General features: G+C 46.0%; 2 protein-coding genes across 4 annotated transcripts; both read right to left on the bottom strand.

Annotated features, from left to right (window-relative positions):
* Window positions 1–220: 220 nt before the first annotated feature.
* Window positions 221–8,029, bottom strand: trmt1l (tRNA methyltransferase 1-like). 3 transcript variants are annotated; one of them, XM_026323018.2, is made up of 16 exons: window positions 7,969–8,029; window positions 6,646–6,891; window positions 6,153–6,215; window positions 5,712–5,825; window positions 5,179–5,243; window positions 4,511–4,667; window positions 4,213–4,336; window positions 4,046–4,125; window positions 3,512–3,764; window positions 2,968–3,180; window positions 2,691–2,881; window positions 2,204–2,270; window positions 1,922–2,085; window positions 1,781–1,846; window positions 842–968; window positions 221–686 (listed from the first exon to the last, which is right to left on the bottom strand). In XM_026323018.2, the coding sequence occupies exons 1-16, from the start codon at window positions 8,027–8,029 to the stop codon at window positions 500–502; spliced, it is 2,178 nt and encodes a 725-aa protein (XP_026178803.1). In that variant the 3' UTR covers window positions 221–499. The 3 variants fall into 3 exon arrangements, with proteins under 3 accessions (XP_026178803.1, XP_026178804.1, XP_026178805.1); XM_026323019.2 differs by having other exon boundaries at window positions 4,213–4,333; XM_026323020.2 differs by having other exon boundaries at window positions 5,712–5,822.
* Window positions 8,030–9,075: 1,046 nt separating this feature from the next.
* On the bottom strand, window positions 9,076–11,513 carry LOC113139626 (integumentary mucin C.1-like). Its single transcript, XM_026322926.1, has 5 exons — window positions 11,359–11,513; window positions 11,026–11,127; window positions 10,753–10,920; window positions 10,515–10,631; window positions 9,076–9,970 (listed from the first exon to the last, which is right to left on the bottom strand). The coding sequence occupies exons 1-5, from the start codon at window positions 11,405–11,407 to the stop codon at window positions 9,528–9,530; spliced, it is 879 nt and encodes a 292-aa protein (XP_026178711.1). The 5' UTR covers window positions 11,408–11,513; the 3' UTR covers window positions 9,076–9,527.

Raw genomic sequence — 11,513 nt, 5'->3', positions numbered from 1 at the left:
TATTTTAATAATAATAATAATAAACTGGTTTAGGAGACAGTCGTGGGGTCAAAGTGCTTGGGTCCACGTCATCACATGAATAAGGCTGAATGTGGAGCCATTTGTATGTAAAACATATGAAACTAATCAGTTCTCAATATAGTTTCAGTCATTTTAAGAAAACCTGCAGCCCCAGTCAGAGCCAGCAGCTTGTGCTCACTACAAATGGAGCAAACAGACACAAAGTTCCACATGTTGGTTTTATTGATTCGGACTCAAATCAGGAAGATTCAGGCTTTAGCATAAAACTTTATTGTTCTTTTATAAGAGCAATAAAATCAACACACCAGACAGAAAGTAAAAAGCTTGTGGCAGACCTAACTAGCTCCTCTGTGCTTCAGTTTTAACAAAGATTCTGGTTTGACCCCAGAGTCCGTGTTCCAGGCCAAAGCGGTCGGTGTTTCTCAGCGTGAAGAAGCAGCAGAGTCAAACTGACTGATTCTGTTTCCTCTCAGGTGTCTCACAGTTTCTCTGCGTTCACGCTCGTCTCGGCGGCCGTGGCCTTCGTGTAGGTGGGGACGCTGTACTTGGTGAGGACGGATTTAAACTGCTCCAGCGTGGCATCGGTCCGAACCCCCGTCGGGTCGAAGTGAGTGCGGCTCACCCTGAAGCCGGCCTCCGTCAGGTACTGCAGAAACTTGTTCAACCTGTGCAGAGAAATAACATCAAATGTTCCTGGGTTCATGTCTGTGCTCAGAGCTGAAGCACGAGTTCACTTTCCAGGCAAAGCAGCCAGCACGGTGCATTCTGGGAAGTCACCACCTGCCACACACTGCTGAAAGAGAGGTCGGAGGTCACTCACTTGGGCATGTTCATGCCTCGGATGCTGTGGCGGTGGATGCTGTAGTAGAAGGGCGGATGTTCCAGAGACGCGTCAGACTTCAGCTTCTTGACGACAGTGGCAGACTCCTCTCCGCTCTTCCTCTTCCCTGTAGGAAAACTCAGCTCAGCTTATGGCAAACACCTGAAATCAGCCTCTGCTCCACCCACGGCTGCAGCCCCCAGCCCTCTGCTCCACCTGCGGCTGCAGCCCCCAGCCCTCTGCTCCACCCACGGCTGCAGCCCCCAGCCCTCTGCTCAGACCCACAGACTTTAAGCTGCTAGTGGACAAGACACCTAAAGTTTGAGACACCAAGTGCTGAATGTGGGAACGTGTAGAAAAGGGTTTAAGGTGCAGCCATAAAAACATGGAGCGCTGTAGCTTCAGTGAAGTGTTGGAACAAGTGGATCTAAAACATACAGCAAGTTCCCTTTTTGGAAGGAAAAGAAGAAATTTAAGGCTAAATGGGAGAAGTTAAAGATTCACATTTAGCTTTTCTTATCAGTCAAACATAGCTGGCCTGCACTGCCCCCTGGAGGACAGAAGGAGTGATACAGTACGTCAACTTCAGTGTTTGGGCCTTAGATCCTGTGGATGGAAACTGAGCAGAGGACACTGTGACATCACCAGGATCCCACTGAGAACATGAACAAGTAAGAACACTGTTTATAATGTTTATGTGACAGCACAATGTAACGTCATGTGAAGTCCAAAGTGTTTTACAGAGACAACATGAAGACACACACATACACACACACACACACACACACACCCTCACACACACTCACACACTCACACACTCACACACTCACACACACCTAGTCCAAGGTTAGTTTGGAGCTTAAAACACACCTGTGGACTTCCTCTTTAAGGGCTTAAGTCCAACTCCAAACTTACACAGAACTGCAGAGTCCGACTCACCAGAGTGCTCAGCAGGAGCCGACTCCTCTCCGCTCTGTAGGGTCTTAATGACGACGCCACACTCCACTGCAGAGGAGACAACACTGTGAACACGTTTGCTCAGACACAGATCACAGCAGAACCGTGGCTGTCGACCGTTACCCTGGTTGGTGAGGGCCGTCGGCCCGTGGACCGACGCCTTGAGGGTGGTGCACTCGGACTCGCAGATCAGACTTTTGACGAGCGGCTGGATGTCGTTCATGTTGTGCTGCACTGCTGCCGACAGCATCCTCCTCAGGAAGCCCGTGTTAAACAGAGGCCCAGACCTGGACGCACACACACACACAGACAATTGGACCGTGGACACACCAGCAGGATGCTTCCCTGTACCAATATGGTGGATGTAATGAACAGCAGCAGGTGTATGTCTATGTGCAGGTTTACCACAGTGGTCCCAGCTGGACCGCCGTCTTCCCAGGCAGACTCCCGTGACAGTTACAGGGCAGCGTGTCTGGAAGAAACAAGTTAGGACGTGCTTTACTTTGCAGAGTTGGCTTTCTGTGTGGAAACAGCAACAGCTTCATGCGAAGCCAAGCATGCTGACCAGAGTTTCATTCTGTTTTAGTCAAAGCAAATGTGCCAAGGATTCTGTCTCTGCAGCCAGTGAGGAAGCTGCTGACTAAAGGTTCCCAAAGTTTTTCACGAGTTATAATAAAAAGTAGGACCCAGAAAAACTCGGTCAACTCGACTAGTGTGCATTATACTGGCATTATCTGATATGGTGGATGTTTCCGGGAGAAGCTGCAGTCGAGCTCGAACAGGTGTGATCAGCTCCTGTATCAGCAAACACCCGATAACCAGTTTACTGCATGAAAAGAGGCGAAAACAGAACTTTTCCTTCGGACCTGACGAGCCGAGCTGCAGTACTCACCGTCCACCATGTTTCCTTGTTTGAGGAAGACCCGTGCCTCACACCACTGACAGTGGACCAGTTTCCGTAGCTTCTTAGCCGACTCATCCGCCTGCACGGGACCTCTGAGCACTCTCACCACCACCAGCACGAAATGCTCCAACGCCACCGCCAGCAGGACCTCGATGCCTTTGTTACAGCGTGCGGCCGCTCTGGGCAGCACACACATGGAATCAGCATCGTGCTCTCACAGCTCTCGTCCACATTAATACAAAGTAAAAACTAGGAGAAGTTCTACCTGGCCACAGTGGCGACCACCATGCGTGCAGCCAGCTCTTTGTAGTACTCGGTGCGGACGATGTGACAGCCGTAGTGACGCAGGGTGACGTTGGGAGACTTGGCGTACAGGGAGCCGGTGTCTGTGGACGTCACCGAGATGATGCCCAGGTTACGGACGTTTCTGAAGGCGGCGTCAAGGTAGTTCACAGCCGTACCGAACGGATCCAAGTGGCTGAAAGGTTCAACAGACAAACAACATAGTCAGGACGTTCGTCTACAGAGTTTCCAAGTGTCCAGGACCTTCAGCCTGTAAACCACTACAGTTAGTGCTGGGCTGATAATCCAGTCAGTGCTAAATAATGTGCAACCATAAAACCACTTTCATTCAAAGACCTGACGTCATCATAATGTATTGAAACTATTACTGGTGAATTATCTCATTGAACATTTAAGGGTCCGAATGTTCAGAAGTGCAGAGAAAGACATTTGAAATAAAGGCGACATCATGTGTGTTCTAAATTATCTGCTTTGTCTGAAGGTGAACTCGTCACACACTGTCTCACATGTAATCAAAAGGCCGCAGGTGCATGATGACATTGGCGTCCATCTTGGCGACCTCCACCGTAGTGATGGGGACTGCCTCTGCGTCGCCGCCGGCCCCGTCAGGGCCCCGGGGCCCTCGTGAGCCTGCCTCCACCCTGATGTGGTTGAGCTTGCAGTTCTCTTTGATCATTTTGATGCAGGTCTCGCTGATATCTGTGATGGTCACTTTGACGGCATTATGAAGGTGCTTCGCCCACTGCAGGCCCATGATCCCTGACAGGCAGAGGAGCGGCAGACACAAGACGGAGGTTTAGTTTTCGTGCGTTTGGACTTTTTACTTTACAGCAGATGTGGTGAAACTGTCTGTTAGTGCTGGTGTAAGAATCAACAGAACGGTCCTCACCGTGCTGACTGTTTGGGGTTTACACTCTGACACGACGCCCCTGATTGGTTCTAATGTTCTCCAGCTCCTTGTGTGATTGATGAAACTAATAGTTTTTAACATAAACCTTTGCTGTGTGTTTTGTTAGAACAATAGGTCAACAGAGACCCACCTGTGGCTCCAAAAGCATCCAGACACTCGAGCGGGTTTCTCTCTTCAGCCAGAACAGCCAGCGAACAGAAGACCAGCTGCCTGAAACAGCATCACACCCAGTTTCAACAGATGCTCAGAGATTTTGCTATAAAGCTGCAGAAGACCTGCTCTCCTGTGCCTGCTGACCTGTTGCTCTTCATCTTGCGGTTGAAGTAGGTGTCACTCTTCTGCGGGGTGGTGTGGTTCGGGAGGAGCTGGACATTTGTTCCAAGTTCTTTCATGATTTCATAGGCCTGACCTGTCGGCGCTGCTGACACATGAAATAAAGAAAGATTATCACAGTGTCTCTTACCACTAATGATTGTTATGCATTTGCCTGTTACGTTAGTTGCAGCTGCACAAAATGGTCAGAAAATGGATCCTCTCCCCTGATCTCCCTGCGTCAACACTGTGTCCACCTGATGGTGACGGTCATGCTCCTTACCCGCCTCTTGAAACGGGACGTCGGAGCTGACTGAGTAGCTGGCTTCAGTCTCTCCTTTGTTGACGTGGCGCTTCAGGTGGCTGATCATGTCGGTCTTTCTGGCGATGGTGACAGAACACACCACACAGTGGTAGTGAGCCACGTGTCTCCCCAACACCTGGGGAGGGGTCAGAAACCAAACATAATCACTTCAGCTGGTTCTTTGGTCAGACAGTGTCCCCAACCGTATCCACAACATCCGACTGAGCTGTTGTTATGTCAGTAATATGGGTCTTTATATTTGGCAGCATTATTTCTGATTTCACATTCAAATGTCATGTTTCTCCAAAGCCCGGTCCTCACACACCCCAGACATAAAGCTGACTGGACTCATTTCCTGTGCTCACATTTAAGTCGTCCTCCTTCCACTCAGGCCGCTGCTGCACCAAACTCCTGCTGTCTGGTTTTTGTGTAACATGCCTGTCAAACTCTCCCAGCCAATATAATAAGAACCCTTTTATTATTGAATTGATAACTGGGTTCTAACTAAGTGCACTGCCTCTAAAATGCTGTTCTCTTTATAACTAGGACCAAACAAACGAGTCAGTTACTACAAAATAATAAGTAAGGAGTGTGTCTGTGGTGCTCCACCCTAACATGATCTACACACAGTGTGTCCGACGTCTCACCTGGTCTCCACTCAGGCTGGGCTTCAGGTTCCTGCAGGGCAGGTGGCAGATACACATCCTCTGACCTGTCACACAGCAGCAGTCATGTTGTTGGAATCATGATTTCATACATGTCTCCACAGTCACTCTGATTCCCTGGGCCTCAGGTGTCAGCACAACTCACTTTTCCAGATCTGTGCATACCCTCTATAAAATATGGTCAAAAGTATTTGGACAAGTGCCTATGTGCTGTTCCCATGGATTAGGCCTTTATACATTTAAACTATGAAAATGACCAAAACAATGAGAAACGTCTAAAGCTGCTTATTTTGTCACAGCAACAGGCAGAGTTACCCAAGGACCTGACTGACCTGCACAGTCCCCACCCTCAAACCCCTGCAGTATGTTTGAGATGAGCTGGGACATCAACAGGCCTTACCAGCAGCATCAGAGCTGGACCTGCCTGATGCTCTGGTGACTGCAGCTGGTTCAACATCTGCTGCAAACCCTGAAACCCCACAAGTGAACTGTGATGACGTGCTTCACTTTTGTACCTTCAAACTCCACGTAAACCTTCCAGTGGAGGTTCTGCAGGTGTCGACGGAGCTTGTGGCTGTAACAGGCTTTAAACTTCTCCTCCGGACACAGAGGACACGACTTCCGCCCTGCTGAACAGTGAGGACACAGCAACTAACCGTTATTCCCATTATCTATGACTATTTTCTTAATTAATCAGAGTTATTTATCTAAAAATGCCCAAAACTACATGTTAAATTACAGTGAACATTACAGTTTTCTAAAGAAGATATGACATCGTAATTCAATCCAAACCTTATAGATATTTTGTTGACATAGCAGCAAATGAACCTTAAATAATTCCTGGCATTTTTGCATGAGAATGAGTCAGTATGTCCACAGAGTCTTCTTCTATGTCACCAGTGTATTTAATCAACTTAAAAATTGAAATAGAAGATTCGCTGAAGAACTGAACTTACCACCATTGAGATCTACCAGCAGCTCGAGGCCCTCCAGCTTAGTCTGGATGGAGATATGTCTCTCTGTTAGCAGGAAACAAGTGAAAGTGAAAGTGACTTAACTGGCCAAGTATGGTGACCCATACTCGGAATTTGTGCTCTGCTTTTTAACCCAAACCCAAGTGCACACACACAGCAAGTGAACACACACACCGTGCACACACACCCGGGGCAGTGGGCAGCCAATGGGCGCCCGGGGAGCACTTGGGGGTCCGGTGCCTTGCTCAAGGGTCTCAGTCATGGTATTGAAGGTGGACGGGGCGCTGGCTATTCGCTACGTGCCACTGACAATTTCCCCGCCGGACCTGAGACTCGAACCTGCAATTTTCAGGTTACAAGTCCGAGTCCCTATCCATTTAGGCCACGACTGCCCCCAAGAACATGTTTTATCAGAAACCTTTAATCCACTGTCAATAAAGGAATGCAGCTGTCACCTCAGCTGTTACTAAGTTACCAGCAGTTGTGGTGGAGGTTTTGCCATCATGATCTGCAGCAGCTCCATCCTTCACAGCCCGTTCTGCAGCCTCGTCTGCAGCCCCGTCTGCAGCCCCGTCTGCAGCCCCGTCTGCAGCCCCGTCTGCAGCCCCGTCTGCAGCTCCGTCTGCAGCTCCGTCTGCAGCTCCGACTGCAGCTCCGACTGCAGCCCCGTCTGCAGCCCCGTCTGCAGCCCCGTCTGCAGCCCCGTCTGCAGCAGCATCACCTGCACAGACAAAAGAAATAAATATTTCACAGTTGGGCCACACAGGTTGTTAAAGGCTGTGGTGACAAATGAGTGAAGTGAGATTAAACTGGTTCCTTTCCACCCAGTGCTGCAAAACAAAAACACACTCATGAGTCAAGGCTTCAAGGAACATTCATTCATATCAGTGTTTATTCTTAGTTTTGATTGTTTAGTCTCTGAAACATCAGGAAAAATAAAGACATGCAGCTTTATTTCAGTCTTTACATTACAAACTGTAATAGGATAAAATAATACTATTAATAACACAAACAAGCTACAGCTACAACACAATAAATAAACATGACAGACAAAGATATTAAACAGTGAATCTATTGATCGGCCTGCTCTGTTCAGCGTTAAAAATAAATAAATATATTAGTCACACTCACATACAAAAAAAAAAACAAATCTACCTCCATCTACTCAAAATATCAAAAAACATCAAAGTTTAAGAGCCAAGTAAAGAGAATTAACTTACAGTAAACAAACTTATCAGAGACAGAATTATTACCATAGAAAATTAAAAACAGAAACATATTGTTTCTCACAGTCCGACAGTGAGTAACGTTACCGTAAATCTCAGACCACATGGATCCAGAAAGGTGAACAGATATTTGGCTGCAGTAAATGAACTGACGTTTGTGATGCAGGTGTTGATATAATTTATTTCAGGTCTTCATTTGTTTCCGTCCGGGTCATAAACGGTCCCACGGTCCCGTAGTGCAGCTCCGTGATGAGACCGTGTCATCCCGAACTGAAGCACGGACACATTTAGCCCTGACAAAGCCTCGGCGAACACGTTAACGCCAATGTCGGTGTCCGGTAACGGTAACGGTTTAGCTACCGTTAGCCACGGCCCGTTTGACGCTGTTGTTGTTGACTGTTTAGGTCCTATGGCGGAGCTCCGCGGTGAGGCCCTTGTTTAGTTCAGCAGTTAAAAACTCCAATTCTCCGTGAATTCCCGCAACAGCGCTGAAAGCGATTCGACGCTAATTTCTGCCGCACTTTGCGCTCAGACCGTCAGAGAAAAGCGACAAACGGCGGCGGTTTACTCACGTTTGGTACCGACGTCCTCCTGGTGTAGCTGAGCAGCATCCGCCTCTTTAAGCGCCGCCATTACAAACTGCGGGCAGCGTCATGACGTACGGCGTTTACGTAAAGTGCGTAGTTTATAAACGTCAGTATGAAGTGAATTATTAGTTAAAAGAAAACATTGATAAACACGTCTGCACGTTCTGTGCGTGTGCGTGATTGCCACCGTAGGATTACATCAGCAGATATGGTCAGATTGAGTGCATTTGGTATTGATCCTATAGCGTGAACATTATAGGATTAGATTAGGGCAGCATGGTGACTTAGTGGTTAGCACTGTTGCCTCACAGCAAGAAGGTTCCTGGTTAGAAACCCATCAGGGGCCTTTCTGTGTGGAGTCTGCATGTTCTCCCTGTGCTTGTGTGGGTTTTCTCCAGGTCCTCTGGTTTCCTCCCACAGTCCAAAAACATGTATGTCAGGTTGATTGGTGACTCTAAATTGCCCATAGGAGTGAGTGTGAGTGTGTGAGGTTGTTGGTCTCTATGTGGCCCTGTGATGGACTGGGGACCTGTCCAGGGTGGACCCCTGCCTTTCACCTTTGTGTTTTATCAACTTAGAAATATTGAATTTGTTGATGTTTGAGACTTTAGTGAAGACCACATCACATTTCCTGAGCATTTTAGTCAGAAATCCAGGAGCTTACTTTTTCTTGTTCCTGTAAATATGGGGACGTTGCTGAAGTAGAAATTTATTTCCACAGGGCACATCCTGTTTCTCCAGAAACTGCTCCCACTGGTTTTTCATCAGGCTTTCATCCTTCATATGACAGACTGTGAAACATCCTGTGTGCTCTGGACATGGTCTGAAAAGTCTTAAATCTAACCAGAAGAACTGAGCAGAAATCCTGGACATATAGTGGAGCTGTAAACAAATGTCAAATGTAGACTGGAGCAAAGTTACCACCTAAATATTTGATCTTTAATTAGAGGCCTAATAGGGCTTTGGGAGTCTTGCTGTGGTCAAAGGGTTAATAAAATGTGAGTAAGGTAGGAGAACCAGCCTGATGAGTAAAAATGAACAAAAGTCACATTAAAGTTATAAAGACAAAAGTTTGTTTTCAGTCTTTTTGTGCTGAAAGAAGTACAGTTTATTTCTATGTGACATTTGTAAACCAGCCAACACCAAGTTCTTCATAAAGCAAGATACAAACAGGAAACAATGATAAATAAAACAGACATAAACAGGCCTGCTGACAGTTAAGTACATAGTCCCTAATCAGTATTCTATATGTTTTACAGTTACAGTTCCCTTAAAAACCACCGGTCTTATAATAAGAAATGATGTTTATTTGGATTAGCTGTCATGCAGTAAATAGTTTCTACCAAGAGAGGGCATGTCAGGACCTTCTGTGCTTTACTAGTTAATGTCAGCTTCACCAGGACTCCATTCAACTTTTCCACAAACTGAATTTTGTTGCCCCCATAACTGTGAAGGACAGCAGTGAGCAGTAAACCCAAGTCCCGTTAAAGATGCTTCCAGAATATTTTGGTGGCTTCACTGGTCATTTATCTTTAGTTTCTGTTCTAAAAGAAGGTAAATACGAGAAGTCCAAGCAGCAGATGGATGATGACCAGTCTGACAGAGCAGGCTGCACTTGTAGGTTTAGTTGTGGCTGATTGTGTTGCTGACATGGTTGTTGCTGCCGCAGCAGTTGTTTTTCGGGCAGTGGTGGTTGTTGTTGTTGTTTTTGGGGTCATCGTTGTGGTTGTTGTTGTTGTTTTTGGGGTCATCGTTGTGGTTGTTGTTGTTTTTGGGGTCATCGTTGTGGTTGTTGTTGTTTTTGGGGTCATCGTTGTAGTTGTTGTTGTTAGGACAGAATTACACAAACTGGTCCCACAGCAAACTGGTCGACTGATGATGGTTCCAACATTTTGCATGAAAGGCAGGGCACCCAGGCCACTAGCAGCAGCACACAGGTTTGAAGATGCACATCCCAAGACTGGAGCAGTGGTGGATCCAGTCGTCACTGTAGATAAAAATCACTGGGTTACTACACAAATTCTTGTTGTCAGTTGAGATCTTTCACTAAACACCCCAAGGACTTTTAGTTTTTGCTGCCCTCCTGTTATTCAAACTGGTGTCCTGAGGTCCAGGACTTGGTGACAACACTGTTTTTGTAGGTTCAAGTGTCACAGTCACATTTATGATAAAAAATAATAATGAAAATCATTGTTTAATGAATAGACAATGACAATAATTGTTCTGTTTATAACCAGGCTGGATAACTACCAATGGTTTGTTTCTGGTCAAGTTGAGACTAATAAACTTTTTGTCTTGTTCTGTAAAATGATCTGTAAATGAATCAGTCACTATAGCTGTCTTAGAAATCCAGTGCAGTAAAATATTCCAATATTTATCTCTGAAATGTAATGGATTAGAAGTAGAATAATGTTTAGTACAAATATGAGTAAAAGGACATCAGATTTACCTTAAAGGTAATATTTCAAATGTTGTGAGGTTATAAAACATATTTGAAGACATGTGTTAAACTTTGTATCATAATAACTCACTGGTTGCTATAAAGCATCTGTCCTGCACTCCTGTACATTGTACTGAGCTGGTGCACTGAGAGGTGGTGGCGTCACAGGTGAGACACTGCAGGGTGTTAGTTGGCTGAGGAATAGGGGCTGGAATGAAAAACAGAATCTTATTTAGCAGGAGAAAACACTTTACTGTCACAAAATAAAATAAAACAGGCCAAAAGATCTTTGCTTATCTTTAACAAGCTACTTATCCATGTGGACTCACTAGGTAGAGTTTCTGAGTTGCAGTTGTCTGAGTTGCAGCACTGAGCAGATAAAATTGCACGGAAACCAGCCAAACTGACTGATAATGTCTGAAAGCCAGTGGCTGGACACAGGGAGGACGATGCACAGGCCTTGTAGGTCTGAGGTGCTGCAGCTCCAGCAGCAGTGGCTACAGGGTCAAAGTTGACTTTGTTAATGTTGACAGAAAGAAGACATAACTTGGCAGTACATGTATTTCACTGAAAAGTAGGAGATGACATGAAGAACAAACTACCTAGAATGGAAGCTGTAATACACATGGTCTCTGTGGAACATGTTTGTGGTGCTGTGGTTGAACATCGTGTATCTGTGCAGGTTTGACACACCAGAGCTCCAGCTGCAACAGGGAGAGAAGAAGTCAGTGAATGATCTTCACATCACAAGTCAAACGTTGAATCAAATGGCAAATAAATCTCTGATTATATTGTAGTTGTGTCTGTTCTTGTTACGTGAAAGATTTGAATTCCTTTCTAAAATTCATTTGTGGTGAAATAAAAAGCTCCATAAAGTTGTAAATCAGCCTGTGTTGTATCTACAGAGAGTGAAGTGTAAGAATAAGCAGAGGTACCTGTGCTGAAGAGCGTCCAGATGAGAGGCAGAGAAAGGATCAGCTTCATCCTGATGAACAGGTAAGTACTGTAGGTGACTTTTCCTGGATGGTGATACTGCTCCTGATCACCACTGCTCCACTTTATATACTGTGCAGGTGAATTTGAACAGATA

The sequence above is a fragment of the Mastacembelus armatus genome, chromosome 4 (assembly GCF_900324485.2).
Source record: "Mastacembelus armatus chromosome 4, fMasArm1.2, whole genome shotgun sequence".
NCBI lineage: Eukaryota > Metazoa > Chordata > Actinopteri > Synbranchiformes > Mastacembelidae > Mastacembelus > Mastacembelus armatus.
Note: the sequence above shows the minus strand (reverse complement) of the source record. Positions and strands in the feature narration are given on the sequence as shown.